This window comes from Hemiscyllium ocellatum, chromosome 10, assembly GCF_020745735.1.
Source record: "Hemiscyllium ocellatum isolate sHemOce1 chromosome 10, sHemOce1.pat.X.cur, whole genome shotgun sequence".
In the NCBI taxonomy this organism is placed as follows: domain Eukaryota; kingdom Metazoa; phylum Chordata; class Chondrichthyes; order Orectolobiformes; family Hemiscylliidae; genus Hemiscyllium; species Hemiscyllium ocellatum.
In genome coordinates this window covers 107,423,735-107,441,537 of record NC_083410.1, presented here as the reverse complement: position 1 = coordinate 107,441,537, position 17,803 = coordinate 107,423,735, and the positions used below count along the sequence as shown (strand labels likewise).

The 17,803-nt window shown below is 43.6% G+C and overlaps 1 protein-coding gene across 1 annotated transcript in view; it reads right to left on the bottom strand.

Annotated features, from left to right (window-relative positions):
• Window positions 1-215, bottom strand: part of sptlc3 (serine palmitoyltransferase, long chain base subunit 3) — a 107,098-nt gene extending 106,883 nt beyond the window's left edge. Inside the window, exon 1 of the mRNA XM_060831168.1 lies at window positions 129-215. Coding sequence (XP_060687151.1) covers window positions 129-215 — 87 coding nt within the window. The remainder of the gene's footprint in view (window positions 1-128) is intronic.
• Between the last annotated feature and the right edge of the window lie 17,588 nt (window positions 216-17,803).

Sequence of the window (17,803 nt, the reverse complement as noted above, 5' to 3'; positions counted from 1 at the left end):
TAAAGATTTATTCTCAGGAATGGTCACTGGACCAGAAATACTAACTTTCTGTTTCACATTTCTAGCATCTGCTTTTTGGTTTTTATTTATTATTTGACTCACTGCCACACACTTCCAGGCATGACCACCTTGAGGAAGTTCTGCTCCTCTTTCCAACAGGACTTCCTTTCCAATCTTTCTTCTTGTGTACTGTCACTAATTTCGCAGTTGCTCATGGTGTTTGACGAGGTATTTGCTAAAACTCATTTCCACAGCCACATCATATTCCTCAGTGACTGCCTCCGGACAGACTCACCCTTTGTGGATTCCAACTCAAGTTTCATCCTTAGTGTTTTGAATCCACCCAGGATCATGGGTAGCTCTGTGATGTTCAACATTCCACAAGCAGCTGTTCTTGTTGCAACTGGAGATCCACACCCAATGGTACACACTGTCATATGCACACTCTCAACACCTCTCTCCAAAGCACTGCGTCACCCTGACTTAGAGCTGTACTGCTTCCTAGTTCCACCTCATCCTCCAGCTAACAAGAAACTTTATTTTTGATTCAACTATCAAGGAACATAAGATGCAACAACTCAGATACCTGCGGCCCTCTGGAACTTTTCTCCCCTCAGCTTCCCTCTGACACTAAACCCTCTCCCAAACTCATCTCCTGCCATGTATTTACTATCCTTCCTGATCTTCTGCTATCCAATCTGCAAGATCAGTTCTGAGGAAAGTCACTGGCCCCAAAATGTTAGTGCTGATTTCTCTCCACAGATATTGCCAGACTTGCTGAGATTTTCAAGCAATTTCTGCTTGTTTCTGGTTTCTAGTTTCTAGCATCTGCAGTTTTTTTTAGTTTTAATTATTTTTCCTAATTTTCAGTTCAGAGAATAATATGGCAGAGATGTGGCCATTCAGCTCATCGTATCAGTGCCTGCTGTTCCATACTGTGCCCATTTGTTATAACTTGGAAGTTTTGATTTAACTGGACAGCTTTCATACCTTTTTGGTGAGTTAGTGTGCTGCTCAGAATGTTTGATATTTATTTTTAGAAAACTGTTGAGTTCTCTGCCGTGGAACAAGTCAAAATCTGGTGCCAGTCTAAAAATAAATACCAGTGGAATACCACCCCTCTGTCCACTCCTTATCACTCCCATCATGCCTTTGTTTCCCCCAAGGCCCTTCAGGTGGTGCCTATTAATTGTCTGAACACTTTTATGTGTAAAGAACACATGTAGCACTGTGGGAAGAGGAGATGCAACACTGTCCTTTAACTTTATCCCTATTCAAGGTCGTGATACTGTACAACCAGGTGAAACTGAGATTGATTCATACTTTTTAATTTCGTAAAGTATTTACTGTTCATGGCAGAGTCTAATGCTGGGCACATCAATTCTAACCCTACCATAGCAGCTGCAGGAATTTAAATTCAGTACAAAATACTGAATTAAACGCTAGTCTCAGTGATGGTGACTCTGAACATTGTTGGTGTTGTAAAATCCATCTAATTGAAAGCAGGAAATCTGCCATTCTTACTCAGTTGGCCCACGTGATTCCAGACCCACAGCAATATGGTTCACTCTTTATTGCCCTCTGAAATAGCCGTGCAGCCCTTTCAATTCTAGAGATTTGAGCTGGCTGACAAATGCCAGCCTTGCCAGCGATGTCAAATTCCATAAAATCACAAAGAAACGATGGGTGATTGCTTTGCGAAACACCTTTGCTCAATCCGCAAACATGACCTTGAATATCTGGTCACTTGTCATTTTAATTGTCCATCCCCACTCCCACCCTGCCTTCACCATCTTCTCCCCTCAACCCTGCATGGTTCTGATGAAGCTCAAGGGACATCACCTCACCTTTTGGTTGTGTGCATTACAACCTCCCAGCTAAACAGAGCTCAACAATTTCAGATCATGACCTTTGCTCCCACATTGTTCGAATGGTAGCTGATGGTGATGATGCTGTGATTGCCATTCACGCCTCTAGTCCCTTTTCTATTTTTACTTGTCCCATGACCATCTCCTTTAGCCTTGTCCAATCAATCCTTTTGTCATTGAATCTCCACATATTTCCAGATCTTCCTCTTTGATCTTTGTCCACCCCTCTTTATTGTAATTGCTAGAAGCCTGCCCCACCCTCAATTTACCCTAATTTTGATGAAAGATCATTGACCTGAAATACTACCCTGTTTCTTTCTACATATGCTGCCAGATTTGCTGGGTTTCTCCAGCATTTTGTTTTCCTTTCAGATTTCCAGTATCTCTTTTCAGAAAAGCATAATCACCATGGAGAAGCAGTAAGCTGATAGAAAGGCTTTGGACAATTTTAAAGTCACAGCATTAAGAATGAATTAATAATTGAATGAATAAGGTAATTGTTAGAAAAGTTGAAAAGCTCAATCCAATTCAATCTTCTGGAAACAGTCGAATGAAAATGCCCATTTGCATTCTGAAAGCACACTGCTTCTGACTGAACCCCATTTTATTGATCTCAATACAACACAAAAAAGAAAAGATCTGTATTTATGTATAGCTTTTCACACCCATGAGAAGTCTTTAAGAACTTGACAGCCAATAAAAGCAATTTTTAGTGTAGCCACTGTTGCATGGCAACAAAAGTTGCATTCAAATTGCTGTTTGTGGGAGCTTGCTGCACACACTGTGACAATGATCAAATAATCCATTTTCTTTCTAAGTGATGTTGATTGAGGGATAAACATTGGCCATGTCACTGGAAAGAACTCTCTGGCATTCCGAGTGGTGACACAGGATCTTTTGCATCCATGTGAAAGGGTGTACAGGGCCTTAGTTTATTATCTCAAAGAGCTAGAGTCTCCAGCAGGACTGGAGCTAACTTACAATGTGGGAAGACATTTCCGCAGCCAATTCTGTGTCAGGAGACAATATGGTTTCAGTTTTGGAAGACAGGAACCCTATGGATAGCTGGAGACTTCCCAATGTCTCAGTCTCTTAAACACTGATAAATGACATTCTAAACAATCATTTGTATTGATATACCACTACTGATAAAACAAAATATCAAGGTTTTTCACAGGAGTGCAATAAAATACCTAATCATGTAAACAGCTATGAAGACAAAAGATCAAAGTAGTTGAGGTTTAAGAAACACTCCAAAGGATGTGGGTCAGGGAGGAATTCTAGAGTATAGGGTCCAGACAGCTGAAGGCACGGTTACGGAACGATTAAAATCAGGGGTGCACAAGAGACTAGAAGTAGAGGTACACAAAGTTCTTGGACAGTTGTGGGCTGGTGACTACACGGAGATGGGGGAGCATGGTCAGAATAGCATAGAGAGATATGAAAACAAGAATGCAAACTTTAAAACATGATGCAGTGCCACACCGGGTGTTGGTCAGAAGCTTTAGGGTGATTAGGGATGAGATAGGGAATTGATTCAGAGAGAACAGTTAAAATAGACTGTACACAGATACTGAGTCACTTTAAACATTCTCTATCTAAAGGCATCATGTTCAATGCTGATTTTTAAAAAAATATTATGTTAAAATTTACTTACAAATATTATTGACAAAACGTTCATTACTGTCCTCACCAACACTAAACTACAATGACATTGAATGAAAGAGAAAATAACCTCTTGAGAAATCTTGTTTTGAACAAACATGATCAAGACAGAAAACAATTTCAGCATGAGGTTATTTTTGTTGCGTCCTCTAGTAGATTCAGGAGTGGCCCTGGAATATTTAATTTGACACAGTAAAGGAGATGGGGGTTTAGGGGTCCCTGGGGGAGAAATATTGATAGCCCAGTTCCAACTTAAGAGACTCAACACATCCATCCAAGACAAAGTGGCCTTGTTGACTGACATCCCATCCATCACCTTTCACACTCACTTCTTCTACTGCCGATGCAGAGTGGCATCGTTGTGTAACATTGCCAAGATACATGGCAGCAATTCAAGGCTTAGCACGTTCCAAACCTGCAACTTCTCCCAACTAGAAGGAGCACAGCAAGTGCATGGGAATATCACCTGCAACCTCTCCTCCAAGCCACCAGCCACGATCCTAACTTCGAAATATATTGTTGTTCCTCCACATCGCTGGATCAAAAATCTTGAAATTCCATTCCTAACAGCACAAAACGTGATCCTACGTCAAGTAGACAGCATGCACAGCAGAAATAATGCATGATAGAGTGAGAAGATCCACAGCATTTTGCTTTCAAAGGGGCTCTAGTTGTACAGTAGAAGCATTCTTCTCTGAACCAGGAGGTTCAATTCCCCCTGTATCAGAGGTGCATAATATCATCTCTGAACAGAGCGATTAGAAAATACCTAAGAATAGAAAAGCTTATCATACAGCCAAATCATATTAATCATGAAATATCTCTTTTCTCTGTACCTGTTTGAGGATCTATAGAAAGGTAGACAAAATTGACTCAAGAGGCACAGAAGGGCTTTTGCCCGAAACGTCGATTTCGCTGCTCGTTGGATGCTGCCTGAACTGCTGTGTTCTTCCAGCACCACTGATCCAGAACAAGCCATTCAGCCGATCATGTCTGCACCAGCACTTTCTTCTCATAACACAGCATATTCTTCCTTTTCAAATAATCATGTAATTGACTTGCGAAGCCTTGACTGAGAATGTGGTAGAGGCAATTTCAGTCAGCACCATTCAGATTTTACTATACACCACTTTGATAGATGAAAGGTGAGAGAGATGAAGAGTGGACTGATGGAAACCGAAGTTGGAGAAATCATAAGGCAGAACAAAGATATGGCAGAGGAACTGAAGAAGTAGATTGCATCAATCTTTTTGGTGGAAGGCACAAGTAGCATACTAGAACTTCATGTGAGGCAGTGGTGCATGTAGTGTCCATAACAAAGGAGAAAGTGCTGGGAAGCTGAAAGGTCAGAAGGTGGATAAATCAGCCAGACTGGATGGACTACACTCCTCCGCTACATCGGTGACTGTATCGGCGCTGCCTCCTGCTCCCACGAGGAGGTTGAACAGTTCATCCATTTTACCAATACCTTCCACCCTGACCTCAAATTTACCTGGACCGTCTCAGACTCCTCCCTCCCCTTCCTAGACCTTTCCATTTCTATCTCGGACGACTGAATCAACACGGACATTTACTATGAACCGACCGACTCCCACAGCTACTTAGACTACACCTCCTCCCACCCTGCCCCCTGTAAAAATGCCATCCCATACTCCCAATTCCTTCATCTCCGCCGCATCTGCTCCCAGGAGGACCAATTCCAATACCGTACAACCCAGATGGCCTCCTTCTTCAAAGACCGCAATTTCCCCCCAGACGTGATCGACGATGCCCTCCACCGCATCTCCTCCACTTGCCATTCCTCTGCCCTTGAGCCCCGCCTCTCCAATCGCCACCAGGACAGAACCCCACTGGTCTTCACCTACCACCCCACCAACCTCCGTATACAGCGTATCATCCATCGCCACCTCCAAACGGACCCCACCACCGGGGAATATATTTCCCTCCCCTCCCCGATCAGCGTTCCAAAAAGACCACTCCCTCCGTGACTCCCTCGTCAGGTCCACACCCCACACCAACCCAACCTCCACTCCCGGCACCTTCACCTGCAACCGCAAGAAATACAAAACTTGCGCCCACACCTCCCCCCCCTTACTTCCCTCCAAGGCCCCAAGGGATCCTTCCATATCCACCACAAATTCATCTGCACCTCCACACACATCATTTACTGCATCCACTGCACCCGATGTGGCCTCCGCTATACTGGGAAGACAGGCTGTCTACTTGCGGAACATTTCAGAGAACACCTCTGGGACACCCGGACCAACCAACCCAACCACCCTGTGGCTCAACACTTCAACTCCCCCTCCCACTCCACCAAGGACAAGTCCTTGGACTCCTCCATCGCCAGACCATAGCAACACGACGGCTGGAGGAAGTGTGCCTCATCTTCCGCCTAGAAACCCTCCAACCACAAGGGATGAACTCAGATTTCTCCAGTTTCCTCATTTCCCCTTCCCCCACCTTGTCTCAGTCAAATCCCTCGAACTCAGCACCGCCTTCCTAACCTGCAATCTTCTTCCTGACCTCTCCGCGCCCACACCCACTCCGGCCTATCACCCTCACCTTGACCTCCTTCCACCTATCGCATTTCCAACGCCCCTCCCCCAAGTCCCTCCTCCCTATCTTTTATCATAGCCTGCTGGACACACTTTCCTCATTCCTGAAGAAGGGCTCATGCCCGAAATGTCGATTCTCCTGCTCCTTGGATGCTGCCTGACCTGCTGCGCTTTTCCAGCAACACATTTTCAGCTCTGATCTCCAGCATCTGCAGTCCTCACATTCTCCCCCTGGATGGACTACACCCAGGGTTCTCAAGGAGACAGCTGAGGAGGATTGTGGAGGCATTGGTGGTGATCTTTCAGGAATCATTCAAGTCAGGAAGGGTCCTGGAGGACTGGAAAATATCTAATGCAACATCCCTGTTTAAGAAGGGACAGAGACAGCCTGACCTCAGTCATTGGGAAAATGTTAAGAGTCTATTATTATGGATGAGAATACGGCATACTTTGAAGTGCATGGTAAAATAGGACTGTGTCAACATACTTCATCAAGGGAAGATCGTGCCTGCCAAATCTGTTGGAATTCTTTGAGAAGGTAACAAACAAATTAGACTAGGGATAGCTAATGGACAGGATTTATTTGGATTTTCAGAAGGCCTTTGACATGATATCGCACAGAAAGGCTGTTAAATAAGATGAGCCTATGTTTTAAGGGCAAGATACTGGCATCTATGGAGGATTGGCTAATCATCAGAAGGTGGAGAGAAGGGATGAAGGGGTCCTTCTCAGGATGGCAGCCAGTGATTAATGGAGTAACGCAAGGGTCAGTTTTGGCACCACAACTATTCACATTACACAGTAATGACCTGGATGAATGAATGACAGCATTATTGTTAAGTTTGCAGGTGACACAAAGATAGGTGGAAGGACTGGTTGTGTTGGAGAACTTTGACAGGCTAGCAGAGTAGGCAAAGAAGTGATAGATGGAATACAATGTGGGAATGTGAGAAGTTATGCACTTTGGTAGGAAGAATAGAGACAGAGACTATTTTCTAAATTGGGAAAGGCTTCAGAAAGCTGGAGAAAGGGACTTGGGCTTGTTGGTTCAGGATTCTCTTAACATGCAGGTTCAACTGGCAGTTAGGAAGGTAAATGCAATATTAACATTCATTTTGAGAGGGGTAGAATACAAAAGCAGAGAGTGGGGTGCTAGAAAAACACAACTGCTCCGGCAGTATCTGAGGAGCAAGAGAATCGACATTTCAGGCATAAGCCCTTTATCAGGAATGGCTTATACCTGAAACTTCGAATCTCCTGCTCCTCGGATGCTTCTTGACACGTTGTGCTTTTCCAGCACAATACTCTTGACTCTGATCTCCAGCATCTGTAGTCTTCACTTTCTCCTAAAAGAGCAGAAATACAAGTGCTGAGGCTGTATAAGGGTTACGTCAGACTGCATTTGGAAGACTGTAAACTGTTTTTGGCCCTGTATCTAAGGGAGGATTGTGCTGGCATTGGAGAGGGTCTAGAGGAGGTTAACACGAATGATCCCAGGAATGAAGGGCTTGTCATACAAGGAGCAGCTGAGGATTCTAGGTCTGCACTCGATAGAGTTTTTCAAGGATTGTTTTGGTGAGCCGGGTTCTACTTGAAACTAATAGAATACTGAGAGGCCTGGATAGAGTGGGCATGAAGAAATGTTTCCACTAGTAGGAAAAATTCTGACCTGAAGGCAAAGACTCAGTGAAGGGACAACCCTTGAGCACGGAGATGAGGAGGAATTTCTTCAGCTGGAGGGTGGTGAATCTGTGGAACCCACTGCTACGGAAAAATGTGGAGGTCAAGTATTGAATGTGTTTAAGACAGAGATAGAGTGGCTCTTGGTTAGTAAGAATATTGAAGGTTATGGACAGAAAGCAGGACAATGGGGTCGACAAACACACCAGCTGTAAGAAAATGACAGAGACAAAAATAACTGCAGTTGCTGGAATCCAAGGCAGACAAGTAGGAGGCTGGAAGAACACAGCAAGCCAGGCAGCATCTGGTGGTGGAAAGTAAACACTGACTTCTCTATCTCAGTAATAAAATGACAGAGCATACTCTGCACCTACTGCTTATTGTTTTACGGTGAAGTCCAATCGAATGCTGAACTTCTTAACAATTGGGTTCAACCTATAATTGGTATGTTCTACCAGCTCGAGAGTGAAAATTTCAGAAGACAAATGTACTGAAGTAAAAACAAAGATATTTACACAGCCAGATTGCTTTCACATCCTTCCCAAATTGCTGTGTCCAGTTTTGGGATTCAGTCGAGACCTTCCTCTGCATTCCTCAATTCTGGCCTCTTGAGCATCTCTAACATCTGTACCTCATTCCCTAAACCTCTGTCTCTCCACATCTCTACCTCCTTGAAGATACTCCTGAAGATCTCCAACCAAGCTTTTGACCATCTGCCCTAATAACCCCTTATGTAGTTTGGTGCTACACTATTTGATAAGGCTCCTGTGAAATGTCTCGAGTTGTTTTACCGCATTAAAAGTGCTAATCGGTGGTACAAAGACAGAAAGTTTTCCTTCTTGGAGAACATTTGCTCACAAAAAATTATTTTGGAAAAAAAATCACCAGAAATCGGTGAAGTAATTACTCACTTGCTATTCACATAATAATGTATGTTCTTGCCACACTGTATGATCTTCTGCTCATTATTGGCCAATACTTCATCCTGACCAGTTTGTTCAGCAAGTTTTAGTCAGTGGTGGTATTCTGTCGAAGAACTTTCTCAGTTAGGAGGGACTGTCTTACAAGCAAAGATATGCAGGTTGGGACTCTATTCATTGGAGTTGTAAAGAATGCAAGGAAATCTCATTGAAACATATTGGATTCTAAAGAGGACTGAAAGGGTAAACACTGAAAAGATGCTTCCATTGTTGGGAAAGTCTCGGAATAGGGCCTGGTGTCAGAATAAAGGGCCACCAATGTAAGACGAGATAAGGAAGAAATTCTTTGGAGGGTTGAGCATTTGGAACTCTGTCACAAAAAGCTGTGGGCAGAGTCCTTGTGTATATTAGAGGTTGAGATTCTTGATAAGTAGGAGAAATCAAATATTATAGTGAAAAGGCAGGAAAGTGGACATGGTGAATGTTGACTCTGCTAGTACCCTATTGAATGGTGGAGCAGGCGAGAGGCCAAATGGTTATTCCTGTTCCTATTTCTTATGGTCTAATGAGGAAGTCTCAAAGTCTACCTTGGCTGGAATAGAAAACAAACACATGCGCTTGACATTATTGTGAAGCGCACATTTAGCCATATGGTCAATGGAGCTAACCAGCAACAACCCTTCTCCAGTGCAACTATCATTTCCCTCATAGCTATGTAATTTATTCCTCTTCGAATATTTATCCAAATCCTTTTAAGACCTACTGCTGGTTATGTTTCCACTACACTTTCAGGCAGCGCATTCCCGACCGCAATAACACACTAAGGACAATTTTTACATCTGGTCTTTGACAATCCTCATAAATGTGCCTCTGGCCACCAAACCTCCGGTTGTTGCAAACTATTCTCATTATTTATTCAAAATATCTCTGAATTCTGCAAACCTCTATCAAATCTTCTCCTAAGTCTCTCTCTGCACAAAGGGGAGTATTTCTATGGGGAATTCGTAATGTCACGAATGAGATGTTAAAATGAGGCTGTCAGCCTTCCCAGGCTAATGCAAAACATTCTATAGCAGTATTTTAAAGAGGGGTTGTTACCCCAGCTGGTCTTGGTCAATATCTATTCTTCAATCAATGCCACAAGAACAGAACATCACAGTCTTAATGGTCATAATTGCGCTGCTGCTTGTTGTGCGCAAATATGCTGCTAAAACTGCAATTTTCCATCCGTAAGTACTTGATTGACTATGAAGCATTCTGTAGTGTGGCTGGTGGTGCTACAGAAATGCAAGCATTTTAGTTTTGTTACTATACCAGGCGCTACAACTCCCCGTGTCTGCGTGGATTTCCTCCGGGTGCTCTGGTTTCCTCCCACAGTCCAAAGATGTGCGGGTCAGGTGAATTGGCCATGCTAAATTGCCCGTAGTGTTAGGTAAGGGGTAAATGTAGGGGTATGGGGCGGGTTGCGTTTCGGTGGCTCAGTGTGGACTCGTTGGGCGGAAGGGCCTGTTTCCACACTGTAAGTCTAATCTAGTCTAATTTAATCTAATTTCGGAAATAATTCGTTTGGAATCCAATCACAGAAGATTTACAGCCCAGAAAGTAGCCACTCAGTCCCTTAGGCTGCATTGCCAATCTGCTTTAAGTTTCATTCTAACTGGCACTCTGAGGTCTCAGCATAGCCCAATGAACAGTGCACTTAGCACTTCATTAAAGAGATAGGGAGTCAGCCAGCATCCAGATTTATATCCCTTGAACCTTGAAGTATTTCCACTGAGGAGGGATGACTGCACTCCTGGATAGTCTACTATAAGGCAAAGAGTTCGCTGTTCTTAATTGGTCGAAGAATAGTTTGCCGAGATTTGTACTTAATAGAACTGCTGTTGCATAAGCATTTCCTGATTCTCCTGTCCAACTGGGTTGTTCCCAACAGCACCACCTACAAACATCCAAAGGTACAGAAGACTATTTTATTGGTCCCTCCCTGAACAATCAATGTTGAAAATGCAGGAAATGACAGAATGACAAGAAATTTTATGATGAGTCCCTTCACAAGATACCAAAGGGCAATTGTTTACTGTTTAAATTAAATACAAGCAGAGATGGTATCCTGGTGACGCTGTTGGACTCGTAATCCAGAGGTCCAAACTAACTCTCAGAGTTCAAATCTCACCATGGCAGCCAGAGGAATTTAAATTTAAAATTCTGGAATATATAGCCACTCCCAAAGATTGCAAGAAGATGTTCACAAAACCCATCAGATTCACTATTGTACTCTAGGGAAGGAAACATGCTGTCCAGTCATTCCTGTAATTATTTTATTCTGCTGACCTCCAAGATCTGTGCACAGTTGCTTATAGAACTAATATGTTGCCATGCTGATCAGTGGGCGGAACTTCCCAGCAGCGGTGCAGCTTAGAGAGAATGTTGTTCCTGATCCAGCCAGACTTACATGCGACTCCGCAGCCACAGCACTGTACTTAGCAAGGCATTCAGGAGAAAGCAAAGACTGCAGATGTTGGAGCTCAGAGTCGAGTGTGTAGTGCTGGAAAAGCACAGCAGGTCAGGCAGCATCCGAGGAGCTGGAGAATTGACGTTTCAGGCATAAACCCTTCATCAGGAATGAGGCTTGTGGGTTGGGGATAAGAGATAAATGGGAGGGGGGGGGGGGGGGGGTCCGGGTGCAAGCAGCTGGGAAAACAAAAGGTGGATGAAAATGAGGGAGAAGGAGATAGATTGAGGGAGAGGTGGGGGGAAGCGATGGATGGGTGCGGAGGGTGGTGCCGAGTTGGAGGCTTGGGACGGGGACATTGTGGGGTTTGGGGGAATGAGGAAGCTGTTGAAATTCACATTTATCCCGTGTGGTTGCAGGATCCCAAGGTGGAATATGAGGCGCTCCTCCTCCAGGCGTCGGATGGTAATGATTTGGTGGTGGAGGCGGCCCAGGACCTGCATGTCCTTGATGGAGTAGGAGGGGGAGCTGAAGTGTTCAACCATGGGGCGGTGGGGTTGGTGGGTGCGAGTGTTTCAAAGATGTTCTCTGAAATGACCCGCAAGAAGGCATCCTGTCTCCCTGATATAGAAGAGACCACACCAGGTGCAACGGATGCAGTAGATGACACTGGGAGCGGTACAGGTAAATTTCTGATGGATGTGCAAGGATCCCTTGGGGCCTTGAATGGAGGTGAGGAGAGTGGTGTGGGCACAGATTTTGCATTTCCTGCAGTGGCAGGGAAAGGTGCCAGGAGTGAGGTGAGGGCTGGTGGGGAGTGTCGACCTGCCAAGGGATTTGCGGAGGGAATGGTCTTTTCAGAATGTTGATAGGGGTGGGGAATGAAGTGTATCTATAGTGGTGGGGTCCGTTTGGAGGTGGCGGAGGATGATGCATTGTATGCGGAGGTTGGTGGGGTAGAAGGTGAGAACCGGGGAGGAGGTTCTGTCCTTTTTGCATTGGGAGGGGTGGGGTTCAAGGGCGGTAGTGTGTGAAGTGGAGGAGATGCACTGGAACTGCATTGTCAACCACGTGGGAAGGCATTCAGTATAAGGCGTTCTTGGAGGTGTACAATAAGGGCAGGCCTTGCCACTAATACCCACATTGCACACAAGAATAAAGAGAAAAAAACTCTGCCAGTTTGACATCAGCTATTTTGAGACTTGAAAACTCCTTTTATGTCAAACCAATAGTATTATGGCACTGAAAATGTTTCATTCCCTTTTCATAAGTCCACCCATTGTTTTCTACAAACAGATCAGTTCTACATCTCCAGGTGCTCAAAGCTTGAACCCTGCAAGAGTACCTTATGCCCTCACTGCACCTCATTTCCTCATTCTTTCATTTAATAATCAACTGAACAGTCAACGGGGGACCCACTGTAGATCACACTGCCTCCCACACATGTCTGTCATGGGAAGGTGTCTTAGAGTCATAGAGATGTACAGCTTGGAACAGATCCTTCCATGCCAACCAGATATCCCAATCTAATCTAGTCCCACCTGCCAGCACCCGGCCCATATCCCTCCAAACCCTGACTATTCATATACCCATCCAAATGTCTTTTAATTGTACCAGCCTCCACCACATCTTCTAGCAGCTCATTCCATACACGTACCACCCTCTGCGTGAAAAACTGCCCCTTAGATCTCTTTTATATCTTTCCCTTCTCACCATAAACCTATGCCCTCTAGTTCTGGAGTCCCCGACTCCAGGGAAAAGACTTTGTCTATTTACCCTATCCATGCCCCTCATAATTTTGTAAAGCTCTATCTATAAGGTCACCCCTCCGACGCTCCAGGGAAAACAGCCCCAGCCTGTTCAGCCTCTTCCTATAGCTCAAATCCTCCAATCCTGGCAACATCCTTCATTACATCATTGTAGGAAACCATTTGGCCCATCAAGTCCAGGTCAGTTCTCTATTGCAATCCACTCAGTCCCATTCCCTCACTATCCCCAGAGTCCTGCAAATTTAGCTTGTGCCCATCCAATCTTCTTTTGAAACCATAGTTGTTCTTAGTTGCTACCAACCTTGTCGACAGAGTTCCAGGTCATTACCACTCACCGTTCTTCCTCATATTCCCAATAGCTTTTGTTCAAAATCATAAATCCATGTCCTCTAGTTCTTGGTGATCAGCTAATGGGAATGGCTTTCCTCTGTCTAATTTATCTAACCTTATCATAATTCTATCAAAAAATTTACCACCAGCCTCATCTGCACAATACTGTAAAACTCAATGTAGCTCAGAGGCAACATTTTCCTGGAAGGCTCAGAGATTCAAGTGGACAGAGCAACAGAGATCCTGGAATACCTTAATATATAAGCATCACAGATTGATCAAGCTTTAACTAAAATCTAGAGGTACAATGTCAGAGTTACAGACCTTTGGCTAGGCCACAAGGATCCCTCGTACACCCTGTCCATTCTGCAGCCAAGGCTGCGAAGCACTGAAGAAAGTCAGAACAGATTTGCAAGGATGTTGAGAAAATCAAGAGGATACAACTATTGGGAAGAGGTAAATCAAGCTCAGGCTCTGTTCCCAGGCAAAAAGACTCAAGAGATGATATGACAGAAGTCTTGGAAATTATAAAGAGATTCAGTTGAGAGAATGAGGAGAATCTATAAGTGGAGAAATGAGTTTCAAAGAGAACAATGATTCTGGATGTTGGATAGATACTGGCAAAAACATCCTAGAAAGGATTCCCCAACTCTTCCACAAATGAAGAATAATGGTTTCCTTCGTCAATAGAATGAGAAAGACACCACTGAATTCATTCTACATCCGTGATTTTAAATTATATTTTGAATGTATAACGTGTGTGTGGGGTTATGCCAGCGCAGTGCTCCTCCAGTACTGCATTGATGCAGAAGCCATCTTCCAAATGAGATGTTAAATAAAGGCTCGAACACCCTGTTTGGGTGGATATAAAAAATTGCAAGGTACTACTGTGGGGAGAATGATAATGTCACTGGGCTATTAATTCAGGGGCTAAGATTATTGATAAGAGGGGACATGGGTTTACAGCAGCTGGAGTACAAATACAATTGAAATATACAAATCTGAAATACAAAGTCAATCTCAGAAATTGTTTCCACACTTTGATTACTGTAAAAATGTTTATTAATCTCCCTTCAGGAGAGGAGATCTGACACCCTTATCCAGTTTGCCCTCCAAGTGACTCCAGACCAACAATGACCTGGTTGACTTTAACTGCAGTCTGAAGTGGCCAAGCAATTGCAGTTCAAGGACAATTAAGGATAGGCAACAAAAGGTGGCCTTGCTAATGACACCCACATCCCCTGGAAAACTACAACTATTATAAAAGAACAGCAGTGGGGTTCTCCTGTGTGTTCTGGACAATAATTAACCCTCAATCACAGAACACAAAAGCAGATTATTTGGTCATTATCACAAAGCTGTTTGTGGAAGCTTGCTCTGTCCAAATTTGCTACTGCATTTCCCCATATTGTGATAGTGTTTACAAAGTACTTCATTGACAGAGAAGCACTTTAACATGCTGAAAATAGGAAATGCAAACCTTTTTAAAATTTATCTGTTTATGCCACGTGGCTTAAATAACTCACACAGCAGTAAGCATTTTGTGCAGACATCAGCACAAAGTGAACTCAAGTTCAAGAGTTCTGATTGTATATGCTGTAACCATGTGGCTCATTGTCCTTCTACTTTCACTTCTGTTTGCACAAGGCTTTCATATTTCTTCAAAGTACAGATAAAGATATTTTCTAAACAACCTGTTCAAAGCAGCTATGATACACCTCTGGAGCAAGTGAGACCTGAACCCATGTAAGCTGGTTCAAGGATAAATGTAAAGTCACTAACTCCAGAGGGAAACACAACTGGGAGGGGGCAGGGAGAGGGGGGGGGGGGGGGGGGGGGGGGGGGTGGTTGGGAAAGAGAGAGAGTGGAGGGTTTTACCTGGGGGTCACCACATCTCAGGCAATGGGAGAGATTGAGTAGACTCCTTAATGATAATTTCAACAGTAAGAATTGAATCTGCACGACTGGCATCACTCTGCATCACAAACCAGTTGTTCAGCCAATTGAGCTATCTAACTGAGTCAGTTCAACCAAAACTCGATGCATTTCTGCCTTAAAAATATTCAAAGATTTGTTTCCAATGTCTTTTCAGGAACAGAGTTCCATACAGACTCAATCCTCTAAGAGGAAAACATTTTGCCTCAACACATGAGTGGCACAATGGCTCAGTGGTTTGCACTGCTGCCTCTCAGCGCCAGGGACCTGGGTTTCATTCCAGCCTTGGGTGACTGTGTGGAGTTTACATATTCTCCGCTTCTCTGCTTGAGTTTCTTCCCACAATCAAAAGACGTGCAGGTGAGATGAATTTGCCATGCTATATCGCCTGTTGTGTTCAAGGACATGTAGGTTAGGTGTATTCATCAGGGGTAAATGTAGAATACTAGGGTAGGGAATGAGTCCAGGAGGGTTACTCTTTGGAGGTTTGGTGTGAACTTGTTGGGCCAAATGGCTTGTTTCCACACTGTAGGGATTCTATGATAGCATACATCATCATACATATCATCTCCAATGAGAATCTAACCACTCTCCCCTTGACATTCAATGGTGATACCATCACTGAATTTTCCCATTAACAACATCCGGGGGGTGGGGGCATTACCATTGAGCAGAAACTCAACTGGGCTCACTACATATACACTGTGGCTACAACAGCAGATTAGAAGAAAGTGAGACTTGTCTGGCATTTGAATTAACAAACTGAAGAGAATAACTCACCTCCTGACTCCCCAAAGCCTCTCTACCATCTGCAAGACAAGTCAGGAGTGTGGTAGAATAATCCCCATTTGCCTGGATGGGTATAACTCCAGCAACACTCATTAGGTGACAGAGGCTTTAATGAACTCTGTCCTCCACTCCTGGTAAACCACACACTTCTCCCACCCGAACCCCTCCCACTATATGCCTCCGAGACTCTTATGCCTCTTAACCTTTAAATACTTTCACTCCAAACTTTCAGTTGAGTCACCTGCCATGGCTCATTCTTTTTTCCTAACCTCAACTGTGTAGCATTTATTTGAAATGTTGGTATGGCATAATGAAATTGGTTCGCAGCCTAAAGTGCAAATATTAATTCTTCGGTGCAAGTAAATCATTGTCTGGCTATATTTGGTTCCATTAGCACATCTGCTTTTTTTTCACATAGCAGTCAAACTCAGACAACCAACAAGTTAATGCAGAAATACACGTCACTTAAACAAAACCTTCAGTCTGTCTTCGAACTGTATATGCATGTTGTACTCCACAGATCGGTCCCCACCCTCTATGATTTGACAAAGCTGGTTTACTTTTGCAACCGGTCAAATGATTTCTTCAGAGGTTTCATTTTTGCTTCAACATTTGTTCAACCATAAATGAGAGTCTTTTTTTTTAGAAAGAAGTTTTACTTCTCCTAAAGCAATTGCAACAAGATTTCTTGAACTGCCCTTACTTCAACTTCCTCCCACAGCGAGAGTTCTGCATTTATTCTGGTGCAACGTGCATTTCCAAAATAAAAATAAAGGTTAAATAAAACACAGGAGAGGCAACTACAATTTATCTGTGATTATCAGCAGGGTTTTAACCAATAATTGTGCCTGGATACATGCAGTGTAAATAAAACAAATGAGTGTAAAAGAGGAACATTAACAGCCCAACGAGGAGGAATAAAATAATCACATCTGAGAAAACGAAAAATTGTGTGTCAGAAATATATAGATTTGTTTAACTGAAAAAAGAACAAAGAAAGAAGAGATGATAAACATTTATGAAGTGGTTCAGTAAGGAACTTCGAAGCCTGAATGAATAGGGGAATAAAAGAGAAATCACATCACACAGAATTTCAAACAATACAATTATTCACAACTGAATAAAGCCTCAAACAAGTATAAAAACATATCAACCTGCTGAAATAAAATGAAACAGCAAATCAAAAAAAGGAGAATTAACAAAAGGTGATTGGGGAAAGGGCAGAAGGTGGTAACAAACAGGAAGTGAACAACCAGGTTAATTGCAACATATTATAATACCTATACTTTTTTAAAACATTTAATGTATAGAAACATAATACTTAACATAAAAACATGTTACTGTTAAAAATAAAAAATGTAATTACCTTTAACACATTAATATTAAAATATAAAAGATGATAGAATAACTAGAATAATCTGGGGAAGAGAGGTAGCATATATAAAAAGCAGAGAAAAGACAGACTGATGAAAGAGGAGAGACAATAAAGGGAGTGATAAAAGAGAAAGATGCATTTTTATGAAGAGCTTCTAAAGAGCTTAACAACTATGATAAAAAGCAAGAAGGGACAATAAAAGCTGAAAGAATAAGGGTGAGGGAGGGATAGGGAGGGTGAGGGATACAGGGATAGGGAGGGTGAGGGAGGGAGGGAGGGAGGGAGGGAGGGAGGGAGGGAGGGAGGGGGGAGGGGTGATGGGGTGGGGCGGGAACAGATGGGGTGGGGCGGGAACAGATGGGGGGAGGAGACGGGGACAGACGGGGGAGGAGGAGACGGGGGGGTGGTGGTGAGGGGGAGATGAGGGGGAGACGGTGGGGAGGGGGAGACGGTGGGGAGGGG